The 26,687-nt window shown below is 39.1% G+C and overlaps 1 protein-coding gene across 5 annotated transcripts in view; it reads left to right on the top strand.

Annotated features, from left to right (window-relative positions):
• Window positions 1-26,687, top strand: part of LOC129194203 (adhesion G protein-coupled receptor A1) — a 224,516-nt gene that overhangs the window by 187,859 nt on the left and 9,970 nt on the right. For all 5 annotated transcript variants that reach the window (XM_054799239.1, XM_054799240.1, XM_054799241.1 and 2 more), the window contains 2 exons: window positions 7,138-7,261; window positions 20,861-21,006. In XM_054799239.1, coding sequence (XP_054655214.1) covers window positions 7,138-7,261; window positions 20,861-21,006 — 270 coding nt within the window. The remainder of the gene's footprint in view (window positions 1-7,137; window positions 7,262-20,860; window positions 21,007-26,687) is intronic.

Below are 26,687 nucleotides of genomic sequence, written 5' to 3'. Positions count from 1 at the left end.
AGCTTTACAAAAATATGTTAATAATTCATGCTGTTTTGTGGTTGAATACAGCCTATTACTAGGAAAAAAAAATTTGCATATTTAAGCACATTTTACATATTTTTGGTCTAAATTAAGCATTTTGAAGCATAAAAGTTTTTATTAGAAGACACATTCAAAGACGTTATGATGCTATGTAGCATTCTACACTGGTCACTTGGTGTCAGTAATGTTACTGTAATGTTAAATGAGACACACAAGCAGTAGACTTTATTGCCGGATCAAGAGGTTTTTATTACAGGTTTGAATTATCCCACAAAAGGCAGAAAAATTTTAACCTTGACAGTCCTGATGACTTCCAACGTTACTGGCATGACAAGGAGAACCCACCTGAGATGTTTTCCACACGACACAGTGGAGGCGGTACCATCATTATCTGGGGTGCTTTTTCCTTCAATACAAGAATGGAGCTTCAGGTTGTGCAGGGGCGTCAAACGGCAACTAGCTATGTGGAGATGTTGCAGAGGGCATCCCTCATGACTGAAGGCTCTCCTCTGTATGGTAATGACTGGCTTTTTCAGAAGGACAACGCTGCAGTTCACAATGCTCGCCTGACAAAGGACTTTTTCCAGAGGAATAACATCACTCTTTTGGACCATACTGCGTGTTCCCCTGATCTAAATGCAGTTGACAACATTCAGGGTGCAGCAACATTTCCACTAGCCAGAACCAGATCACATGGATGTTGCTCAACATAGCAATAAATTGCCAATTTCCTACGATCAAAGTAGGTGGATGTAGATATCGACACGAATGAGCACCTGACAAAACGCAACGCCGACATTGCCAAGAAAGCACGAGACTTGAGGAAGCAGGGAAAGATACAAAGCATTTGGAGCACCCAAATTTCAAAATCTTCATCAAGTTAAATGCAGGACCAGCAGAGGCAAGAGTGTTTGCTGTCAAAGATATCAACGATCTGGATAAATATTAAAGATGATATCACCATGACGACAAGGAAAATGGAGGACACGACCCACAAAGAAAGAGCCATGCAGTTAGAAGGATCACATTCAGTAACATTTGACATTCACGTTGCCAGGACTTGCTCAACAAGTACTGGAATTACGAATCCATGTATCTCCAGTCAATGACACTCACAGTTCAACAGGAAAGACGGCAGGACAGGAAGACCAGACGACCAATGATCCTTGGGAATGGAATAGATCGGGGCAACAACGGGGGAAAAGGAAGAACTTTTTTGTTTGTTTCTTTTTATTGAAAAAAATGCTTTGCTTTATATGGAAGAATAATGTAAATAGTGAATTAGTGTATGTTGAATACATAGAACAAACGTACTGAGAGGGGATATGATTAAATAAACTCTGCTTCTTCCTACTGCTACTCAGACAGGTGGAACTGTGAATTGCAACATGAAGCATTTCACTGTAAACCATATGCATGTTCAAAATAAATTCAACCATAACCATGCATCGCTGAAATTCACTTATCACGATCGGGTCTGGTACCAGTTAACCATGATAAACAACGGATTATTGTAATACCCTTTCCTTTTGTGTTGTGTTTAAACAGGCTAACGATATATAGGTCAAGTAGGTTAACGGTCAGGTAATTCTGAACTAGCTGTAACTTGTTTAAGACAGATCATCTAAGGCCTGTTGGACAATAGGACAGCTTTATTCATCCCAGCCTCTTTGGGGAGGAGATGTGCAGGGTTGCAGGTTAATGTGCTTGACCCAGTGAAAACCCTGTACAGAACCCATGAAAACCTCCTTCTAGGGAGGCTAGCAGCCAGCTTGATTTATGGCCTCATTGCTGGATGCAGTTCAATACGTGGGCTGTGGCAGAGGCAGCAGCACCAGCAGCTCCTTCCCAGAGAATGTGAAGCCCGGCCATAGATGCGCCTCTTAGCTCACTGCTTTACTACTGCTTCATGTCCTACAGGTTTTTGGAACAGTTTGAAACATGGCGATTTCCAGGTTATATATTTGTTTTTTCATGGAAACATCAACTTTTATGTGTTAAGCATAGAAAGCTGACATGGCTATGGCTCTCAAATGTATGTTGAAGTTATTGTTGGTGCTGTTTGACCTATTTAGCCTATTCTTTAACAGCTGGTTTCGACATGGCAAAATGGGTTAAGTGCCTTGCCCTTGGCTATGTGACCCTGGATCCTTTTTAACAAAACAAATATAAATACATATAGAACACACATGAAGCTTCAATTGGGCTGGTGAACTGGAAACAATCCCCTTCCCCTTTTAATTTATAATTAAAGCAGCAGAGTAGATTCCTGTGTGTGCACTGTACCGCTTCATCCAGTAACATTAATAACACTTTGAGGTGCCTCAGGAACGCCATCCTAAAGAAAAAACATAAATAAATAATGTTTTTGTGCCCGTTACTGTCCTGCCAGCTTGGAGTTACTGTGATACCACAGTAATCCCTCATTTATCGAAGTTCATTGGTTCCAAACCAAATGATTTTTCGCAAAGTACGATTTCTTATTCATGAATGGAATATTTTCACAGTTACAGCACGGAAAACCTGTTCACAACCTTCAAAATCTGGTTTTTAACATTATTAGAGCCCTCTAGACATGAAATAACACCCTTCTCAATATAGTATTATATAATCAGAGAAAATAAGCTATTTAACACATAAATAAGATTTGTGCTCATGTGTGTTGCTATAAATGTGTTCCAGACGTTGAGGACAGGTTTCAGAGTTGAGTTTAAGCTTGTAGTGGATTACATAGCCTGTGTTGTTGTTATTATGATGATTATTATTATGATTTTTATGTTGTTATTACTGGGCCTCTAGTGAGTCAAGTCGTTCCAGCTATCAAATTCTGGTGCTTGTGTGTCTCACTGAACATTAGAGTAACAAAATTGACACCTAGTGAGCAGTGTACAATCCTACATATCATCACAACGTCTTTGAATACATCTCCCTAATGCTTTATATTTGTATTTGTTCATTTGGCCATTTTTATGTCTGCAAATGCTTAATTTAAAAAAAAATCACATTTGCATAAATATGCATTTTTGTTTGTACTAATAGTAGCCCGTATTCAACCGCAAAACAGCACGATTTATTCATTAATATATTTTTGAAAAATTGTGACAGAGTGAGGCCACAAACCAGCCAACCAGGACTAAAAATACAGTTTAATGTACAAAGTATACAGTAAGTGAGCTTTGGGAAGGGGAAATCGAGAAAAACCTTTATTTCGCTGAGGATAAATTCAATTTACATTGTTATGCTTTCATCAGATTCTTCAGTAGGTATGCCCGCACAACGAGGAGTGGGGTTGTATTACAATTCTGCCTTTTTAGTAGTTTGAATTGGTACAATCAGACTATTTTATCATTATGTTATTTAGAGCAGGGGTGCTCACACTTTCAGCCTGCGAGCTAATGTTAAAAAGTCCCAAAGATCGACCTCCTACTATAAATATAGAAAATATATATTTACTGTCTTGATAAATAGGAGTATACGTTGTACATGTATTTCAGGATGCACGCACTTTTTTAGCATGCAAGCTACAAGTCAACTTGATCTGTCTCAAACTATAAAACATACAGCATATATGTAAAATCTAACCGGTAATCTTTTAATCTACTAATGATTAGTATTTCACATTCACAGTTTTAAAATTTATAGGTCATAAAAGTAGCTGACAAATCATTCATTCACAAATCATTTACAATTCAATTCCATATGGCGATAAAGAACGGTTGTGTACATAACCTGAGTACCGATAATATGTCCGTCAAAATAGCTACGTCGCGTTCATTAGACACACAGTCCGTGTGTTACGTCCAGTTAGCATTTACTTTCAAACATTACCAATATACAAGAAATTAAAATGATTCCGCAAAAGACAATGCACCAGAAATCAAGGCAACATATTAAAAAGGTTTCAGCAACGGGCATTTTTCCAATTCATCATTAAATAATAGTTTAAGAAACGGAACTGTAGGAGAACACGCATTTCTATAGTGAAGTCCATGATGCGAAGCAAAGCCCTGAAACAATTCTTTTTTTTTTTTTTTATATACAACTAGCTGCTACAAATGAACGGATAACTTCTGTTATAGATATAGGTTAGTTTATCAGTTAGTTTATCCATATTCAGAAGATGAAAGTTGCATCTCTGTGTGCAGTTTGAGACGTGACATTCACCATTGCCGCAGGGAAGGAAGAGCGAATCAGGAGGGGAGCTTAATGACAGCTGACTGATGTCATATGACATCTATGAAGTGGCGTTTATGCGATCGGCGCAAACTACTTTGCGATCGACGTAACGGGCACCCCTGATTTAGTGGTTTGTTTATGTGTTTATTATTGTGTGTTTGCGGTGACGTGTAAATGTGTTATTTTGATGAGGTAACTAAAATCATATAAATACTGTACGTGTCAGTATGATACAGTGCAGCTCTATTAAATTCTTCTATTAAATTACCTCGTAATAATGTTAACAAATTCAATAATACTTTACAGACCGTTAAGCAAAATTGGTATTTATCGTCTTTGTAAAGCAGAATTTAATTTCTTCGGGATTATATCTCATTAGATTTTGCAGATGTAGGCAAGGGCATGCTTCAGCGATTATTGATTAATTGATCGTTAAGAATTGTGTCAATCATGTGGAACGATTGATCTAACATTCATTTTAACAAGCTCATATTGCATGCATGTATGCATAATGGATTTTACCAGGTGGCAAACAGCTGGGGACATGGTTCATTTTGATCCAATTACCTTGCTGTCTACATGGGATCATGGCAATTGATTTTTAAAAATGGGGGGAAAAAAAACAAACTAGATGAAGCAATTTCAGTAGAAATTCTGTGTGAATGCTGAAGCTGAACTGAAATGTGTTGAAATCTACTCACTGACTGAGGATCGAACCAGCAATTATCAGTTTGGCAGACGACCACTCCATGACCTGAGCCATGCCACCGTACACAGAGAATGGCACGTATTGTTAAATGTAAAATCAATTTCCATCAACAGGGGGCGACACAGAAATTGTCCATTTCATTTTTAATGGGAAAAATGTCACAGAGCATATTGAATTATGGAAAATGTGACCTGATATATGTCCTGAGCTGAGCTGAACATTTTGATGTTGGAATGGTTTGTAGTGGTTGAGAAATGTGGGAGGAGTTAGCGGACAAAAATGGCAGAATTTTAAATGGTGGAACGTAAAAATGGAGAGTGATCGTTGAAATGTGAATGTAAATATGTTGAACGATTATACAAGGACTGAGGATCAAGCCAGCAACCATTGGGTTACCTCCTGAACCATATCACCCTCTAGGATAGATGGAACGTTACAGTAATGGAAAATTATTTTTCACCAGTAGGGGGCACCATTTAATTTGGCCATTCGTTTGTAGAAGACTAAAAATGGCGGAATTTGAAGTGCTGGATAGTAAAAATGTGTTGAAAATCTACTCTCTGACTGAGGATTAAAGCATCAATTATCAGACGACCACGCTGCCTCCCGAGCCATGTCACCCTCTAGAATAAGTGGAATGTTACAGTATTTCACTAGTAGGGGCACCATTTAATTTGGCCATTTGTTCTTAGCAGACAAAAAGTGGAGAAATTTGAAGTGTTGGAAAGTAAGAATGCAGGCTGAATGTTAAAACGTGTTGAACGATTATACGAGGACTGAGGATCGAATCAGCAACCATTGGGTTGGGAAACAAGCAGTCTACCTCCTGAACCATGTCACCCTCGGATAAGTGGAATGTTGCAGTAATGGAACATTATTTTTCACCAGTAGGGGGCATCATTTAATTTGCCCATTGATTTCAATGGGAAAACTGTCACAGTAAATATGAAATTACAGTGAATGTGGGAAATGTGGGAAGTCCTGATAGACAGCCAACATGTGCTGAATGAGCTGAGCATTTTGCTGTTGGATTGGTTGAGAAATGTGGGAGGAGTTAGCAGACAAAAAATGCAAGATGTAAAAAGAAGAAATCAAGGAATAAATAGATGAAAAATTGTATCAATTCACACCTTTAAGGTAGCGCATCCCTACTTTCGGTACCTTAAGAGCGGGTTTTATCAGGTGGTGACCTGACTGTCACTATCCTGGGCTTATCTTGAAGCCCTTAAACATGTTATTGTGCTCATATTTTCAACAAAAAACAATAGCTTTCTTTATTGCTTTATTTAACAAGTGCACCACTATTGCCACAGCTAAGCTAAACCAGATATAGCATTTTCTTTGTGCTACATCCACACAGACCAGACACAAAATGAAAGGGTTCCTATTGACATGCGTTAAGGAGAAATGTAAAAGTTATGTTCAGAATCGCAATCTGAGTCATGTTGTGAAATCACAAAATGCTTGACGGAAAAACATTATCAGTGCAGCATAATTAAAAATTATTGCTGACTTATGTTCTGTGGAAAAAATAGCCTATCTAAAAAAAAAAAAATGTATTTTTTGACGAAAAAATCTGCAGATTTATGGGGCTGTGAATGCTGATTTGCAAATGTGTGGGGATCCACTGGATTGTATGTATCCAGTTTTGTTTAATAAAATCTTCAATAGAGGTTTTGATGTAGTTTTTGTGACTGTAGTATAAGGTGACATTGTAGGCATCTAAGGTTATCCTGTCATGGAAACTCCAAGCATGCATCGAATTGTATGCATGTTATTGATGTGGTTGTGCACCAAATTGAGCTCTGCATTGTGCACTCCATGTCACATATATGTAATTATACAGCTTGAAAGTGATGCGATGTTCCTCACTTGTACATGTTAAGGTGAAAAGCTTTTCTACTACATACCACAGCATTCTGATCAGGGTATCACACAAATACAGTAATGTAATCCTCAGGGTATGAAAGAATTAAATACACTGTCTATACATAATTTTGGTTATTTTCAATATTAATTTGAATGTTTGATGAAGACTTTCAAAAACATCTCTTAAGGCAGTGGTTACGACAGTGCTTGTTAGCGTACCAAAACATGTGAAGCTGTTATTTGTCTGTTAAGGTAAAAGTATTTGATTTGTTGCTTTGTAACCAAAAAAAAAAAAAATGAAAAGGGCAATGTGAGATATTGCCTGTACCTACTCATTTTCTGTTTCTTTCTTTTGGCAGTGCAATCCGCATCAGTCGGAAGGGATGGCATATACTTCTCAACTTCTGCTTCCATACAGCTCTGACCTTCGCTGTGTTTGCCGGTGGCATCAATCGAATCAAATACCCCATCATCTGTCAAGCAGTAAGTGCATTCCCTTTTTGTGTGCCTCCCTCACAAAGCTCGTCAGGAAAGTGATTAGGAGTGTCTATTGTTGTCAGCATCGAAAGTGGTCTGCAGGCCTACAGGGACCCAGCTTTACGTCACAGGATTATGAGAGTGGCATTATGAGATCCAATGACATTTGTTTTATTAGGCATTTTCTCCCTGATGTTCGAAAGCAGGCGTGCCCTCCAGAAGTGTTGGAACAATGAGGCCAATTCCTTATTTTTGTTGTGGACTGAAAACATTTGGGTTTGACATCAAAAGATGAACATTAGACGAGAGAGCAACATTTCAGCTTTTATGTCCAGGTATTTGCTTCTGGATCGGATGCACTGTTAGAAGATAGCATCTTTTGCTTGAACCCACCCATTTTTCATGTGAGCAAAAGTATTGGAACATGTGACTGACAGGTGTGTTTTGTTGCCCAGGTGTGTCCTATTACATTGCTTATGCAGTTCAGTAAATAACACTGAATGTCCACGCTCAATTTCAGATTGTGTGGGATAGGTTTTGCCTGTGTAGGCCGCATTTAGAGGTGAAAACAACATGACAACATCTATGGGTGAAACACAAGCAATTGGGAATCTGTGAGAAGACGGAAAATCAATCAGAACCATTGCACAAACATTGCTCACAGCTAGTACAACCATTTGGAATGTCCTGAAGAAGAAGAAGAAGAAGAAGAAAAAAACATTGGTGTACTAAGTAACAGACGTGGAACAGGTAGCCCAAGGAAAACATCCACAGTTGATGACAGAAACATTCTGAGAGATGTAAAGAGAGATCCGAAAACAACTGTTAGTGACATCAGCAACAACCTGCAGAGGGCAGGAGTGAAGGTATCACTATCTACTCTTCATGGAAGACTTTGTGAACAAAAATACAACGGAAGATTGAAACCACCCATTAGCAAGAAGAATAGGAAGGCCTGGGGAGTGTGTCTAAGGCTATGTTCACACTGCAGGTCAATTCCGATTTCTTTGCTCATATGTGACCTGTATCTGATTTTTTTCATGTCGTGGTGAACAGCACAATTCCGATTTTTTTCAAATGCAACACAGGCCTCATTTGTATGTGGATATAAATCCCATATGTATGAGAGGCGACTGCGGTATGAACGGTCAAGTCGCATATATCCAACCTATGCGTCATCGAAAGGCATGTATTGCCATGCTTACTTAATGTAGGCAGTCATGGAGAGGCGTGGTTTATCATGCAAGACTTGGATAAAGGTACTCACCGATGTAGGCAAGAGTTATTCTTCCCGAAAATCATTTTTAAAAGGTGTTTTTGAAGCAGCTCTCGTGTCTCACCACTCCTGTTTCAGCCATCCACCACACGCTTCTTGGAACAGACGTGGCAGCAAGTTGCCAACGAACTGTCGTAGCCAACAGTCTTGCCCTCTTTCTTCTTAATCTCCTACACGGATTAATTGAAATGAAAAATATTGACTCCCGTTGAACAAAATACTTGAAATTGCCACAAACGCGTGAAAGAGACCACGCTAGTAATGTGCGGATCAATACTGAAATATCGATACTTCCAATACCAGCTCTTTATGCTCTAAAGTCCATTCTGAAATACAAATAGTGATACTTTTGATACTTCAAACATATGATTTTTGTCCTTTGTTATTTCTGATGTTGTATATTAGCTGGGCTATATTGTAAATCACCCCACTACCTCAGCATACTTCAAGGTTTAAAATAAATCAAGAAATTACTATGATGTCTTGTATTCTTTATGATATGAAATACTTTACTCTACTTTTTACAATTTACCAAACACGTTAGGTGAATTTGCACTTGCACGTAGTATCGGATCACTATCGCCGATACCAGCCTGAATTTTACCCAGTATCGGCTCGGAAATGAAATCAATGGTATCGCACATCACTAGAGCACACACTGCAGCAATCTTTACTTCTGTAAACACACGGAAATGTGAGTGAAGCCGTGCTTTTGCACTTAAAGTCTCTTAAAGTCTCCTGTTTCTGAACACACTTCACCTTCTTGTGGAATACGTAAACCAGTGGTGTCCAAACTTCTTCCACTGAGGGCCACATACTGAAAAATGAAAGAATGCAAGTTTTAGAGGTAAGTGGTGAACTGCCAGAGGTATAAAAAAAAACAACTAAAGTTAACCAAAACTGAAAAATAATGTATATTTCAGAAATATGTTAAAAGGTCTTTTTCAGGGACCACAAAATGGGTGAACAATTTCACGCTGTTCTAAGGCAATGGAGGTTGATGCTGACAGTTGATGCAACTAATTCCTACAGGTGTTCCAACTTTTCTGGAGTACTTACAACCTCCTCTGTCTTCATAAAAGCAGTGTTTGGAACACCCTTTGGTACGACACCCTCATGAATATCAGTTGAACAGTATTGTACTGCAGAAAGTAATGTGCCGCTACAGAAATGGCAAGATAAAGGCAATTAACAATGGAAGTGAGACAGACCATCTAAACACTTAAAAATGTAGTCTTTTCCTACACAAAGAAATTGAGGTGCCCTAAAACTTGGATCGGTAGTGTATTTAAAGAAAAAACTGCATCTCATCTTTGTTTGATTTTGGTGAAAATGTGTATTACAGTAGTATCTCGCATAACGTGAACCTCCTTTTACGTAAATTCCACTGAACGTAAAGAATTTATGAAAAGTTTTTGCATCGTATTACGTAAGAAATTCCATATAACGTAAAGCGTCTTTTTTTTTTTCAGTCAACTTTATTAATGCCTTACAAATTACACTAACAGTGCATCAGACCATGGTCATTGAAAAATAACAGTTGGATCACAAAAACACATAAAATAAATCACACAGAAATCGAGATTAAAAAAATAAAAATGTAACAGAAAAGTGATAACAAAAAATAAAATAAAAAAATAAAGATAATAATAATAATAAAAATACTTAAAGTAAGTTACAAGAGGGGACATGAGCAATGAAAATGAAATTGAATTAAGGATATTGAAGTGGGAGCACAGATTTATCGTCTTGATAGCTTTCTTGTTATTAGCAGAGGATATTGATTTGAAGTACAGCTTCAGTTCTTTCATGAAAACATAAAAAAGGGGTTTCACTTTGGAAAATTTAAAGTCGGTGCAAGTTTTTTTTGTTTTTGTTTTTTAAGTCGGTGCAAGTTCAGACTAACAGTACTGTACACTCGGTGACACCTTTCAGTTTTATTCATTTACACTAATCTTATTTATTACCTTATTTTATATTGGAATGTTACTCTACTATGTTTATGCTAACGTTTTCTTATATTTTCCCACCATATTTTGAAGGGCCAAAGGGGTGAGTTTGGGAAGATCTTGGAACGGATTAGGCTATTTACATATATTTTACGCTTCGTCTAACATAAAAACCCTATAACATAAACGTCCTCGGAACGGATTACTTACGTTGTAGTGGCGTCTAGTATTAGTATGAACTCTTTTTTTTATTACAACTTCCAAATTACAAATCACAACCTTTTCTTATTGGGTTACAACTTGTAATTTTGACTTTATTCTTCTGAAATTACTGCTGATTTTTCCATTTTTGTTGTTGGTTTTTGTTTTAGTTTTGTTTGGGCACCCCTGAACCCCTGAAAACGGACAAAGACCAGTGATTTAGATGAAAGCAGTGTGCAGCGTTGTTCAGTAGAGATTGAGAACAGGGTTACAAACTGGAACTATTAATGCTGCAACTATTAATGCTGGAACTTGTATTGTTGCACTTTCCTAAAAAGGAATGCTGTATACCAGTGTTTTCCTAAGTGCGGCCTGGGGGCTAGTTTCAGCCCACAGTCGTAACCATCCATGTTTTTTCCAAGGTGTTTAACCATGTCGATACTGGATCAATACTTGTTAACCGGTCGAGTGACAGACTGTATACTACTACTATATGTATGACTGCCTACAGTCCAGATTTGTGGCTGGTTGAGTTTTGTCCAGAATGGCCCAAACAGACACCTTCCATATTTTGTTCTTATAGTGCTGTTACTGTTGGCAGCTTCTTTATTTTGTTGATCTCTAAAGCTTCAAATTTAACATACAATGAACACCAACCACCACTGCAAACCACAGCCACAAAAATAAACACTGTTTAATGTGTACCTCGCCGAAGATTATTACTCATTTTGATACATACTGTATCATCAGATGGTACCGGTGGTCAGAAAGGTGAAAAAAAGTTTCATTTATCCACAGTAGTATCTGGATTTTCACTATTAATTTGTTCAAAAACGTTCAACGAAAACCAAGGCAATTTTTGTCATCGGAAATAATGTAAAACCAATTAATCCTTTCCAAACACCTAAATGTAGTAACACAAAATACATTTTACGGAGAATAATTATACATTTATATGCGGAGAACAATGTGAAATAATTGTAAATGGCGGATGATTGGAAGTTATTGTTACCCTCGTTAAAGACGCGATTGTTGACAAAGACTGTGATGTGGTAACGAGATATTGTACGCTAACCGGAAAATGTAAGCAAACTGGGGCAAAATTTTGGTGTATATTTTCAGTGTTAACCCAAAAACACAAACAAAGGTCCCACCTAGTATCATTTTGACTGCAAGAATTGGAGGATACCCGGAGGGATACAGCTTGGTCATCTGTGACCATGTGTTTCTAGTTTCTTTCAAGCTTTCATAACGACATAACCAATAAACCTTCCACACTGCAAGGAATCTGAGCTGTGGTAAAGAATGTATTTGATGTTGTGCTTGCTCACTCATCTTATTTTGTAGCTACTAAGAAATTTCGCACTATTCGTCCACCTCTACTGGATAAGTGAGTCGTCCCTTGCCACATCATGGTTCGATTTCACAGCTTTACTCTATCAAGGTTTGTCAAAAATGTATTAATTAATTATGCTCTTTCCTCGCTGAATACGGTCTACTATTAGTAAAAAAAATATGTCTGTTTAAGCAAATTGTACAGATTTTTTGCGAAAATTAAGCATTTCCAATGCATTCAGAAGATGCATTCAAAGACGATATGCTATATAGTGTCCTACATTGGTCACTAGGTGTCAGTAATGTTACTGTAATGTTCGGTAAGACACACAAGCATCAGACTTGATCGCCAGAACAACAGGCTTTTATTGCAGGTTTGAATTATCTCACAACAGGCACAATAATAACAATTTACTCATCGTAATAATAATCATAATAATAACACAGGCTACTGTTGGGGCCATAATCCACTCCAATATAAAACTCAACTCTGAATCCCTGACATCACTTCCTGTCTAGACGTACAGAACACATTTATTGCAACCACACACGAGCATGAGTCTTATTTATGTCTTGAATGGTTATTTTCTCTGATTATGTCTACTATATTCGGTAATACAAGTGTAGATGTGGCTATAGGGGTGTTATTTCATGCCTAGGGGGCTCTAATAACATTTAAAAGGCTGCAAACAGGTTTTCTATGCTCTAACTACGAAAATATTTGACTTATAAAAAGAAGTCCTACTTCACGGAAATTCACCTATCACAGTCGGGTCCGGAACCAGCTAAACGTAATAAACCAGGGATTACTGGAGTCACTTTTCTTTCAGGCCAACAATAGTGAAACATATGCAATGTGCATGATTGTATATGAAAAGTTATGAATCAAAATAAATGACATGGTATATTCTTCTGAGAGTTAAAGGATACATTTTGTATTTGGAGGCCGAACAAATATATAGTATAGTAGTATGTTTACCTATTTGCATATAGAGTAAGGATGTGAGAGATTATCCTGCATGGTGGAGTTGCTCATAGAGGGCAAAGGAGGAGCGATGTACTCGAACACCCGAAATGCATTAATGGCAGAACATCACAACCAAAGCGACTGATCACAGGACTGGTTGTGGTGATGATGAAACATAATCTGGAGCAGAGAACCCTCCTCTCTTGGCTTACCTCAGCAGGGGGCCATAACTGCACACAGTATGTGTCCAGAATAAGACTGATGAACGCTACTTTTCAGTTCCATCTGCCTTCAGGCTGCCGCCTGTTTATATCAATAGGCTATGTTTGTTCTTTAATCATAAGCCACTGTGAGGTTATAACACAGCCTTCTCTGCTGTCTCATTTTGTATTTCATTATTTGTCTCAATTTCTACTTACATAAATGCAGAGTATCATTAATTTATTTCACACCAACCATGTTTTCTCTGTGCTTGTGTGTCTTCTCTTGAGGTAATGATCTTTTGATTTTTCTTTCAGTGGCACTGCAAGTCATGTTTATAACTCAAATAATTTGTATGGCAAAGTTTTCCACTTTATTTTTCCGCATCACATACCTGACCCAACACCCATGTTTATCTGCGCTTTGATCGGCAGAGGAGCCGTGCACACATTAATGTCAGGGCACTGGCGAGGAACCAACCTCACTCGCTGCCTGAATGGCAGCAACCTTTACTACGCAACTAACAATGGCACCCACAGTCCTAAAACAAGTATGCTAGATTAGTTAGGGTCCAGCTAGACTTCAGCCACACTGCAGGAAAATACAAAAACAAATAGAATCACTAATGGTGAAGTAATGCAGTCCACATAGTTATTTGTCTTCCATGTTGTTGTTGTTCTTCTTCTTCTTATTATTTTTATTTTTTAATTTTTAATTGAACCCTCCCCTATGTCTTCAGGACGTGTGGTACCTGTTGCACATGATGGAAACAGAGCTCTAAAATCTGTTTCGCAAGACCAAAACATTTAATATGAAGATCGGATTTGGGATTTGGGAGATGTCAATGTGAACAGGGCCTAAATTGCCACAGGCGTGGAATCTGTGGATGTGAACGATTTTCTGTCTCTATGCCTGTGCTGACAAGACAGGGTTCAAGTGACCTAATTTAGCTGTTGGGTTATTTTTTTCCTCTCGTGTGGTCCAGTTCGGATGTGAGTCCTGTCAAAGCAGGAAAAAAAGAATCGGATATCTTCAGTTCTGAATCAGATCTCAGTCGTTATGTGGTGAATAGTCTGCCGATGTGACTGCGGTGTCCTCACATAGATCAAATATATCGTGTCGCTGCAAGCTGGATGTCATAGATATATGCTGATCAATGACCTTTACACACATCTACCCAAACAACATACCCACAGTACAGCACTACAGCAAATGCTTGAAGATGCATAAAGAATTGAGCATGGAAAATGTTGACTAATGGCAGCCAATTTAAATGCAGCCAGCGTGACGCAGAGGTTGGGCATACCCTGGACTGGTTGCCTGTCAATCACATACAGACAAACCATTCACACTCACATTCATATCTATGGGCAAAACAAAGCCAAGAACCGAACTTTGAGCGTCCTGGCTGTGAGGCAGACGTGCTAATCACAGGGTCAACATGCTGCCCTTCCCTATGACACTGAGCAGGCTATAGAAGGCATGACAGAAAATGAATGAACTAACAGTTAGATGGTAACCACTGCATACCCTACACCATTTACCAGAAGTAAAACCTAGTGTCTGAACAATAATTACGCAAAATACAGATATTGGAGGTTGAGGCCTAACCCAAGTAAGCACAGTTTTTTTTTTTGAGAAATACAGATCATGAGACACACATTTTCGTACTTGAAAATGCACAGAATCTTAAATATTGTGTTAGACCAGTAGTCTGTACAGTCGTTTCAGGGCACTGAATTGATTGCAACTGGACTGTTCGATTCAATACCCTGAGAATACAATGACTTGGATGAATGGGAATATTCACAGGCATCTGTACAGTAGTACCTTGGTATTTATGATTAATTTCTTCCAAAAGGTCAGACGAAAACTGGAACATACAAAAAATGGATACATTTTTTACATAACGTAAATCAAATTACAGAAATTCCTAATTTAGCACGTTTAAATGGTTCCAGACCCAACTGTGATCAGTGAATTTTCGCGAAGTAGGATTCCTTATTTATAAATGAAATATATTTGCAGTTAGAGCATAGAAAACCTGTATGTGAACTTCTAAATACAGTACATTTTTTAATATTAATAGATCTGTCTAGACATGAAATTAGATCCCTATAGTCACTACTATACCTAATATAGTAGACATAATAAGAGTAAATAAGCCATTTAGGACAAAAATAAGACCCATGCTCGTGTGTTGCTATAAATATGTTCCGGTTGCGCGGACAGGAAGTGAAGTCATTATCATAACATTATGTTATTCTTGTAGAATTATGTTTTTTTTCTCATTAGATTACAATTTTTACTTTATTCTAAAGTTACTGTTGATTTTTCCATTTTTGCTGCTGTATATATATTTTTTTTGTTTTCTTGTTAAATTCTATTTAAATAAAAAATCAGCTGCTGGTCATAAATGGCCCTCGCGCTGCACTTTGGACACCTATACTCTACAGATACAATACTAGTATCTGTATGATGTGCAGATACCATACTAGTATCTGTATGATAGTTTTCATTCTTCCATTGCTATGCTACCAATGTGATGCTGCCACTAAGCAGTACCCAATGTCTTCAAGGTCCCAGAGACACCTCCCTCTCCATTTGTATCCGTTAGTCTAACACAAATTACTTTGCCACTGGTTTGCCACATGCTGCAATATCCTGTTGTCTTGTGCTAAGCACAGAGGCAATACCCAGTGTTTCTTTGTTTTTTTGTTGTTTATCTCATTTTGGCTTTCACCCAAATTTGGATTACACATTGAGGGGACGGTTCAGTGGGTGTGATCAAAGTCAAATAACCCATTAAGAAGCTGATAACTTGCGCTATGAATATGACCTACATCCAAGTGATGGCTTAAAGTTGCTATAAAGAGAATCTCATCATTAAATTGCTGCCGTGAAATTAGATTTGACAGCTGAAGAAAACACCAAGACATACTACAGCATCTGCAATGACCGGCTTATAGCTGCCATTGGGTGTTCTCTAAGTGTAAGAAATGTTTGTCAAAATGCTAGGCATCAAAAACAAATATAATTGTCTACAAAAATACTCTTTAGAGGTATTAGTGGCTGCAGCAAAGTTGCCTTCACTGCTGCTGTTCCAAATTAACTCTAGAATTGTGACTATTTGGTTGTTCACATGCTACCAGTTTTTAAACGTTTACAATGGATCAATGTTGATTTTTCGTTTTTGGCCATTCAAGCCATAGTGTCTCAGACAGTGAAAATACAATATTCAACATAATCATTATTTACATCAGCATCAACATTTAATGGGCTTGTCTTTAGCAAATGTACTTTGGCACAGGTACCACTTTCTCACACAGTTTTGTTGAAATAGGATAAGCTGCTAACTGGGAAACTAACCAATCAACCAACCGACACAACAGGGTGCTACAGAGAGTCTGCTCTTGTACTTGGCAGTCGGCAAAGGAAACAACAAGAGATAATAGACTGCAGGAAATTGCTTGCAAATAAATGGAATTATCAGTGGTGGGCGGTGCATTTGTTACCTGGGCTGCAATTTTTTTTTTTTATTTTGTCCATCATCCACAATCCTTATGTGAAACGTGAGCACACATGTCTTTCCCTTTCCTGTGTGTTCTAAAGAGAGGAAAACAGCTAGCATGAGGGCGCAAACAATCCACATCATGGGACGCACCTACTGTATTTTGACTATAAAGCTCTCTAAAAAACTCCAATAACATTTTATGGTTTTATATACATTCAGGGACCATGCAGCAACAGGTACATTCACGAAAATATGTAATACTCACAGTATCTTGCCGTATTTTGATCATTGTAAACATTAGTGGAACTTCTTTCCTGGGCACATTGATTCCACATAGCCCAGAGATAGGAACTACTTTCATCAACAACAGGAGCGTGTCTGTTTGCTACTACTAATCATGGCAGAATTTGTAAGAGCCGCCGCCAACGACTACTTTTGGACACATGAGGATTCAGAACCTTATCTTTTTGAGCCTGAATATACGGAGGATAAGCTCCAGGTTTTAGAAGCTGAGCCCGTAAGAAGAGAGATTGTTCGCGAACAAACCCTGCAGTCATATAAACTTTTTTCCACCTACCCAAAATAAACTGGAAAAGACGCCCCAGACCAGCTGGACCAGACAGACAACTGTTCATTGACTAAGTCACCATTATACTGACTGTGATACATAAATCACATAGCACATGAAATCACAACACAGTCCATCCAGCCGTTTATAAAGAAAAGATGGAATGCGGGCTAATACTACAGATAATTTGGTTGTCTATTCGTAGTTGTTCATATGATTGTCCTTGTTTCCTAGTCAGTACAGATTGCATTGCTTTGGAGTGGGCTCGCTACCTCTAGGTAGTGGCGTGAGGCGCTGTGCCACTACGCCAGAAAAATAGTTCTTCATGTTACCTGCTACAATAACAATGTTGCTGTAGCTTGGTTTATATAGAGCCCAGTTATGTAAATAGATAGTTGGTGTTTTTTCGAGTGTTTTTTTCTTCAGGCTTTCTAGTCAAAACAGGTATGTCCCGTTACGTGCATTGTTAGCTCCCAAATGCTAGGTGATTTTTTTAGCTGTTTTCCTCTCTTGAGAACACGCAGAAAACTGTGTAGTCATGTTTCACATAAAGACTGTGGTTGAAGGCCAAAATTCAAAAAAATTCCTCAATCTACCTCTTAATCCCACCCTTATCACGTCACAATTATACAAAGCATAGGTAATATACAAAAATACAATATAACAGTGCATGTCATTACAGAATAGGGGATGAATACCATTATTACTAAAGCAAGTCAGTATAGATTTTGTTTAGATTTTGTCCTGTACTGTTTTGACCGTTGTTTAATTAGTACACTAATGTATTAGCCAAAGTAGAAATTAAAAAAAGCAGTACTTCATAATAAAAATTGTATTGTTTTTCTTTTGTTTTTATAATATCACCCCTGCTGCAAAACCAAATTGCCTGAAAGACCAAAAAATGATTGCATCAATGCACGAGTGAGGTCTAAAATAGGAAAAGCGGTCAAAAAGGTCAGTAAACAAGTCATTAAAAATCTCTAACTGTGTGTGTAGTGAGCCTGCATTTGCCAGCCTGGTGCTCTTTAATGGGAAGAACATTAATTAGATTCCAGTTGGCTGTTTCCAGCTCATCCTTTGTTGACTGTGTGATCAATGTGCTGCTCACTGATGCGGCCACTGCCTGAAATATTTAATATTTACCCAAGGTAGCGTGCTAACAATGGCTTTTACTCATATCAAATGAGAATAGTAAAATGTCTCAAATATGACAGAGTTTGGCAGACTTAGGAATAGATAAATTGCTGTGTTTATTATATGTCAATAATATCCAGTGTGCAGGGTATTAATCATACTAGTTTGTTGGTTTGTAGTTATTTATTATTTTTCTGTTTGTGACTATGTTGTACACTATTACAAACATTTTGTAAAACAAAATTATTTAATTAAAAGCAAATTACATTGTAAAATGGAAATGTATTTTTATTTTTGTAATTGTAATTTATAATGTTCTTTGGCAGCTTGTGTATTACATCGATTTCACTCAGTGATTCGTTCCTGTCTGGATACAAATATTTACTAATTCGGCACAGTGTGGTCACAATTTTTTTTCAATCCAACCCCAAAAAAACTCAGGAGCGTTCCTGTATGGACAGGGCCTAAATGTGGTTGGAGCCAATCAAGTGCAGGTGCGCCCAGGTGCCCGTCTCCACCTGGAAAGAGGGCTTCTGAAAAACAATAGAACACAGCCAGGAGAAGGCAGGGCAGGACAGAGGGTAAAAACAGGAGGAGCATAAGGTGGAACATGACAGTAGCCCTCTCCCCTTTAACGGACGCCACCTGGCGGCTTACCTGGCTTCTTCGGGAAGCGATCATAAATGTCTGACAGGAGGGTGGGATCAAGTATAAGAGAACGAGAGACTCAGGAATGGTCCTCGGGGCAGTACCCCTCCCAGTCAATGAGAAACTGGTAAACCCTACCCTTTCTTCTCACATCTAAAATGGCCTTGACCGTAAATGCAGGGTGACCATTGACGAGCCTGGGAGGAGGAGGAGGAATCTGCGGAGGGCTGAGGTGCAGGAGGCAACTGGCTTAAGGAGGGATACATGGAACTCAGGATGAATCTTCAGGGATTCTGGTAGTCGGAGCCGGGCAGAATAGGAGTTAATAACACGTTCCACCGTATAAGGACCAATAAACCTCGATTGAAGCTTCTTAGAGACAGTATGGAGAGGAAGATCATGGGAAGACAGTTATACCTTTTGTCCAGGCTCGTAGTTGGGAGAAGCCGAGCGATAACAGTTGGCCATTCACTGTTTCCTCTCCGACATGCGGGAGAGTGCACCCCTTGTATTGTGCCAGGCCGGGGGGCCACGGTGCACATGGGCTAACACAGAGGGCATGGCTGACTCCCATTCCAGTGAGGGAAAAGCCGGGGATTGGAGATGCCTGTGGCAGAGCTGATGAGAGTTTTTATGGGAATACTCGATCCAAGGTAGGTTCACAGACCATGAAGCAGGCGGATGACGGCCTCAAGGTCCTGGTTGGCCCGCTCCGTCCGGCCATTGGACTGGGGGAGGCTCCCATGGTCTTGCAGAAGGCTTTCCAAACTGCAGAGGAGAACTGTGGGCCCCTGTCTGAGACCACATCCAAGGGAATACCATGCAACCGGAAGATGTGACGAACAAGTAGGTCAGCAGTCTGAAGAGCAGAGTGCAGCTTGGGGAGCGCAATGAAATGGGCCATCTTCAAGAAACAGTCCACCATGGTAAGGATGACCATGTTGCTGTTGGAGGAAGGGAGTCTCGAGACAAAGTCCAACGCCACATGGGACCAAGGGCACTGAGTAATGGGAACGGTCGCAGGAGTTGAGCGGGCGCCTGCGTGCAGTGATTGACACACCAGCTGCTTTCTGCTCTCCATACCCAGCTCAAGGACACATCCAATTAGCACCAGGATTCATGTACACTAGCTTTGGTCCCCTGGCCGAGAAGACAGCAGATCATTCATTTGATGGAACATCTCAGGTTGCCATTACAGACAGATCAAATTAATTGGGTAGCAAAAAAAAAAAAACTAAGTGCCTTTTCATATTTGCCCATCATCCTCCCTCCTCTCTTCTCTTTTAAATCTCATCTGTCTTTCCGAACTGCCAAAGGCCTATGATAAAGTTAGATAAATTCTCCCATTCGAATGTGATTTATGAATATTCAAACGAGAGGGAGTGCAGGTATGCATTACAGTGCAGTCTTCTCGCACGATGGTCTTCAACGTGACTATAATTTATTTTCAAATTATTATTCTAGCTGCACCACTGATGTCCTCAAGCTCAACTGATGAGGATCTGCTCAGTATCCAAATATAAAACTGCACCAAAATGCTTTCACCAACCTTGACTGTTTCTGTGGCACATCCTTAACCCTTCATACCGTTCTTGCACTTAATGAAGGACACAGAACATTGAGTTCTGGAAGGAAAACAGTCAAGGAGACACTCTTGGTGTGACATTGATATTTTCGAGAGGAGCTCTTCCTTCACTTTTCTTCTTTGAGTCACTTTTTTCTGGGAGACACCATACAAGTCATACAAGTGGTACAGACCAGTCAAAACAGTAATTGCAGTGATTATATTTGTCATGTTTCACTCTATTTCAGGTCGGGGTTGTGCTGCACTACTCGTCTCTGGCAACCATGCTGTGGCTGGGGGTGACTGCGAGGAACATTTATAAGCAGGTGACGAAGAAGCCCCCACAGAGCCAAGATGGTGACCCACCCCGTCCCCCTAAACAACCACTGTTGAGGTAAACTGATTTTTTTTCATCGTACCAATTTTATTCTACTGCATACGTTGTGTTACATGCATAACACCACAAAGAGAGCCACACCACACCCGTAGAAGAATGTACGTAAGGAGCAGACTCGTCTGGAGTGAGAATCAACAGTGTGTTTGATGACCACACAAAACAGTCGGACCTCACAAACTCTTAACACTACACAAAACGTCCAGGCCTGTAGAGAGGAATTTATTACAGACTCATAAAATCAACTGTAATGATAATGTAGCGACCTGGAAGTTATGGAAGTTATGAGCGATTTCTGTGTTTTCCAACTGTTGGTGAAGCTGTGACTGCGCCAGGCTGAGTACTTGTGTGTGTGTGGCATTGTATGTGTGGAGACAGCTGCTGATATTCGTTGGCCGTAGTTGCATATAAAGGCAAACAGAGCTCTGGTTTTGGAATTGTATCGATGGCGGCAGATATCCAAATTCAGGTATCTGATCAGAAGTGAAAAAATGTTTGAATACCTTGAAGGTGAAACAGTACTACAAGTGAAAACCCGTTTGCCAAAGACCAAAAGTGTGATGAAGACTACTGAACAGAATATACAGTAATCGTTCAAGCCCTCAAGACATGAAATAACACTCCTATAGTCTCCATTACATTTGTATTACCCAATATAGTAGATATAGTACCGTATCTGTAATCAAATAAAATAAGACGCAGGCTCACACAGTTAGCAGTTCCGTGTTATTTTTTTCTGGACAGCCTGCTTCCTTGCGGCTTTAAATGGCTTTACACTCGTATTACCCAGTAAGTAGTAGACAGAATAAGAGTAAATAAGCCACGTAAGACGTAAATAAAACTCTTGCTTGAGCAGTGTCACAATAAATGTGTCCCCTAGGGAACCTTAGTGAGGAGTCTAGTGCTTGTCTCGCTAAACACAGACAGTGGCCAATGTAGAATATAGTATTACAATTCACAATTACAATGCTTCTACTGTCTTGTATTTGTATTTTAGTTCATTTAGTAATTAGTCATAATTTAGCCATTGTTATGCTTGAAAATGCTTCATTCAGACCAAGAATAAGTACAATTTGGTTATTTTTTTTTTCCTAATGATAGGCCAGCAGTCATTTATTAATTAATTAATTTTTGAAAAACATTATATAGCGAGGTAGTGATAATTGAACCGCGATATTGCGAGGGATGACTGTATTTGAGCCCTCTAGACATGAAATAAAACCCCTATACTCATCTTTACACTCGTATTACCCGATATAGTAGGCATAGGAAGTGATGTCAGGAGTTCAGAGTGGAGTTTATCTTGCCGTGGGTTACGAAGGCCATGTTTTCATTGGGGATTTTTATTAGGGATTATTGTATTATATTATATTGTATATAATAAGACTAAATAAGCCATTTAAGACATAAATAAGCCTCATGCTCCTGTGTGTTGCTGAGTGGGGGTCAGACAGGAAGTGACATCTGGGGTTCACAGTTGAGTTTTAGCTTGGCTTGGGTTACGGCTGCAACAGTAGCCCGTGTTAGGGATTATTATGTCCGTTGTGAGATAATTCAAACCTGCAATAAAAGCCTGTTCTTCCAGTGATTAAGTCTGGTGCTTGTGTGTCTCACCGAACATTACAGTAACATTAATGACACCTAGTGACCAGTGTAGAATACTACATATCACCACAGATATTGCGTCTTCTGAATGCATTATATTTGTATTATAGTTCATTTAGCCGTTTTATGCTTGAAAATGCTTAATTTACGTAAAAGATGCCCAAATATGTATGAATATTTTTTGACTAATAATAGGCCATATTCTATGTATTAGAGCCCTATAAAAAAAATAAAATAATCGGAGATTTTGAGAGTAAAATTGTACATTTACCTGAATAAAGTCGTAGATTTATGAGAATAAAGCATGGTTAGCCCTTCTCACTTCAGCCTACCTTACCCCGCCTCCTTCACATGCCCAAAGCCAACAGCCAACAGTCCCCTCTTTTCATAGCTGTCTCAGGCAATGCCTGTAACATAGTAACAAGTTGTGATTTTTTTCTCGTAAATGTACGACTTTATTCTTGTAATATTACGAGTTTTTTCTCAGATATTTAACAGAATAAAGAAAAAAAGAAAAAAGTTGTAAATCTATGAGAAAAAAAGTTGTAATATTACCTTTGCCCAAAGCCAAAGGTCACATAAGCCCCCCCTTTTCATAGCTGCCTCAACCAATGCTTGTTATGACGGAGTATTAAAATAATGTTACTGTAGATTTCAAGAATGAAGAAAAGGGGGGACTTACTGTATGTGACCGTTGGCCTTGGGCATGTGGAAGGGGTGGGGTAAGGAAGGCGGAAGTTAGAAGGGCTAGCCATGCTAATGTGTTTGTGCTCAACTGCTGTGTATTGCTGCTGCCACATAAATAAATGCTTTGCTGAAGCAAGAGGAAGGTTTCCTTCCTTCCTGAAGAGCTATGCTTTATTTTCCCACTGACACATATGACACGATGACACGTAATATTACGACTTTATTCTCGTAAATTTACGACTTTATTATCGCAATATTATGACTTTATCCTCGAAATCTCAGATTATTATTTGTTTCACTGCGGCCCAATATTCAACCACAAGACCGCATGATTTATTGATACACTTGGGAAAAAACGGTGATAGAGTGAAGCCGAGAAATTTGAACTGCGTTGTGGCGAGGGACGATTGTATACTGAAGTGATTAACAATAGAGTATAAAACTACTTTATAAAACTACTTTATTTCCACTGTGGCTAAATTCAATGTAGGAAATGAAGCTGCGAAATTTCAAGTACAAAGTGACGAGGGATTACTGTATTTGGAGGTTAATAGCTTGATTTGAGAACTACCACTTTTTCCACACAATTTATCTTAATGGTATGTTTATATGGAAAACTATACCTGCAAAATGAATATGGTGAGAGACAGGTGAAAATGTAGTGTACGGCCAGGGGCTTTACCACAAATGTAAATGTATGAATACGTTTGACCTTCACAATTCCTGGAAAACGGTAATTAACATATCATTATACCATACCATTATACCACATATGTAATGACCGGTCAAAAAGAGCTGTAAAAAGTATGCCTTTCATGAAGATATTAATGAAATATGTTGTTGTGGCTAGTTTGCAGTTTTGTCAACACGCTGAGAGCTGTGTCCAATATTCTGACTGTGTCATGCATTCCTGTCAACATTTGAGATTGAACATTTCCCAGAAAATTTGGGAAATGCCTTTCTCGGTCCAAATATTGACATAATATCTATCAATAATTATCGTGCATCATATCTGACAATATTAGAGACAGATTCTCTGTATTGAAGTCATTCTGAAGGGCCACAGGGAGGCAGGTGGAGCCTCTCCACCTCTAAACACCCTTTTCTGTGCAGAGCAAATCCTCTGATACCTTCATGATTGGGAGGGTTAATACGAAATGTTCTGGAGTCGCTCTCATCATGCATTGCTTGTGAATGAGATAATTTGTCTGGGGGCAAGCAGAGGGATTGTGCAGCACTGCATCCATGTTGATCCGCAGTGATTGACCATAATGGTCCCTGTCAGACAGGCTCGTGCAATGAGACTTAGCAGCTGGAGACAAATCAATTTCTCCTCCTTGCGCCCCCAGATTCTCCAATCACAACCAATCATCTGCCATCAAACCTATTTCTGCTCATCTGCCTTTCTGTCCCTCCAATCTTGACATCGCCTATGGCGTATCAAAAAGACCATCGAGGTCAATTTTGCCAGGAATCAACTTCACCATGTTTGGACTACTAATATCTTTAAATCTAAATACAGTGGAACCTCAGTTAGCGTACGCCCCGGTTACCGTGTTTTTCGATTAACGGAGAAAAATGACACCAAAATTTTGCCTTCGTTTGCGTACATTTTCCAGTTAGCGTACAATATGGCACACGTCTCGTCATGTTATTAATACACTGTGTGAGTCCAACTATGTTCTTAATGTGTTTTTATCACAAAACATCCTTGTTAGCAACTTGCTAATACATGGAAACAGGAACCGGAAGTCAGCTCCGTCGCCCATCGATGACATCATCAGCAGTTGACTCTGTAATTCTTTGCTAACTAGCACAGTTATACCACAAGTCTCAAAAATGTTCACTCAAACTATGTTTTATTGTTTTACGATTAAAATGATAAATTCATATAAACAATGAATGAAAGGGATGAATGAAAATCTGAGGTTACTTTTTTTCACATCATGTTCGGTCTCACGTTTTCAAAGAAGATAAAAGTAACCTTAAATGTTCATGTATCCCTTTCATTCATCATTTATATGTATTTGTATGCATTTTGAATTGTTTTCTGCATTTAAAACCATAATTGTAAAACTAAAGAACGCATTTTGTGTTAACATTTTTGCCTTCTAGGTATAGTAATCTGATTTTTAAAAGACTATCACGATCTATCTAAGGTGTTTAGTTGTCTTTCAAAAAGCTGTTTTTTATCCAATTCACGCAATAATTCATTTTGTAGGGCTTGTAAAGACACAGTCTGACGGGTCTGAGCCAGATTTGAACCCAGAAGCACCTGGCTGTGAGGCAAATGTGCCAACCATATTTCCAGCAGGCTGCCCTTATTTGAATTACTTTAATCAAATTTGCATCAACAAATTGATAAGGCTGCTGCTGTCATCATAACTTGCCTGGTATTGAGTTGACATGGTGTGTAATTGGTATTAGTCAGTTGTATAGATGGTTCAAGGCGGGTGTGTCTTTTACTTCCGCATAGTACAGCTTTTGTCTTTAGCCTGTGGCCTTTGCTGACACTTACTGAGCATCAGCTGTCCTCACATAGAGCAACATGTGTCCTGGATAAGGTCCAATGAGAGGGCAGTACAGGATGACATGCCTTAGCAGTGGAACAACGACAGGACGCTTGGAAGGAATAATACACTTCAGGGTCGACAGTACTTAATTCTGATTTTTGCTGTCTCAAACCTCACTCAACTATCACAACCCCTTCTATTTGTGTTTTTCAATAGAAGGCCAATGTGTGTGTTTTAAGGTGTGCTTTGTGTGAGTGTGTTTGCATGGATTTTGAATATGCATTCCTTCTACACAAATGAAACATGAGCACATTGCATATGTAAGCCATGCATTGTATTGAGGGCAGAAGGGTTATAGGTCAGGTCTCTGAGCATTCCATCAGTTCTTCACATTTACACTTATCCTGCTAACAGGAGTGTGAATGGCTTTCTGATGGAGGGGGCAGGGCGGTCCCCTGAGGGAGCTGTTCCACTCAGAGGCAGTGACAGGCCGGTAATGCTACCAACCAACACCATCTCCCTCCTTCCCTCCTCACAAACCCCCCAAGTACCAACGGCCCAGACAAACACCTTGATTATAATTGAATTTTCGGGACGGGTGCTGTGCGACGGGGGACATATTGTGAAAGGGAGAGACAGAGCGAGGAGGACGGAGGAAGATGGAGTGCTGTAAAGGTTAGATCAGTGACAGAGGTGGAGATTGAACAGGATGGAGGAGGAAATAGCATAGTGTTATGTAGGAAAGTGGATGACAGGGCAAAGTGAGAGGACAAGGACACAGCAGGGAAAGATCTGTTGGGGGATTAGCTTTGTTTTTGTACACAATTCTCACACCACACTGCTTAATTTCTGTGATGTCAACTTTGACAGACCCTT

Source organism: Dunckerocampus dactyliophorus, chromosome 14 (assembly GCF_027744805.1).
Source record: "Dunckerocampus dactyliophorus isolate RoL2022-P2 chromosome 14, RoL_Ddac_1.1, whole genome shotgun sequence".
Taxonomy (NCBI): Eukaryota; Metazoa; Chordata; class Actinopteri; order Syngnathiformes; family Syngnathidae; genus Dunckerocampus; species Dunckerocampus dactyliophorus.
Note: the sequence above shows the minus strand (reverse complement) of the source record. Positions and strands in the feature narration are given on the sequence as shown.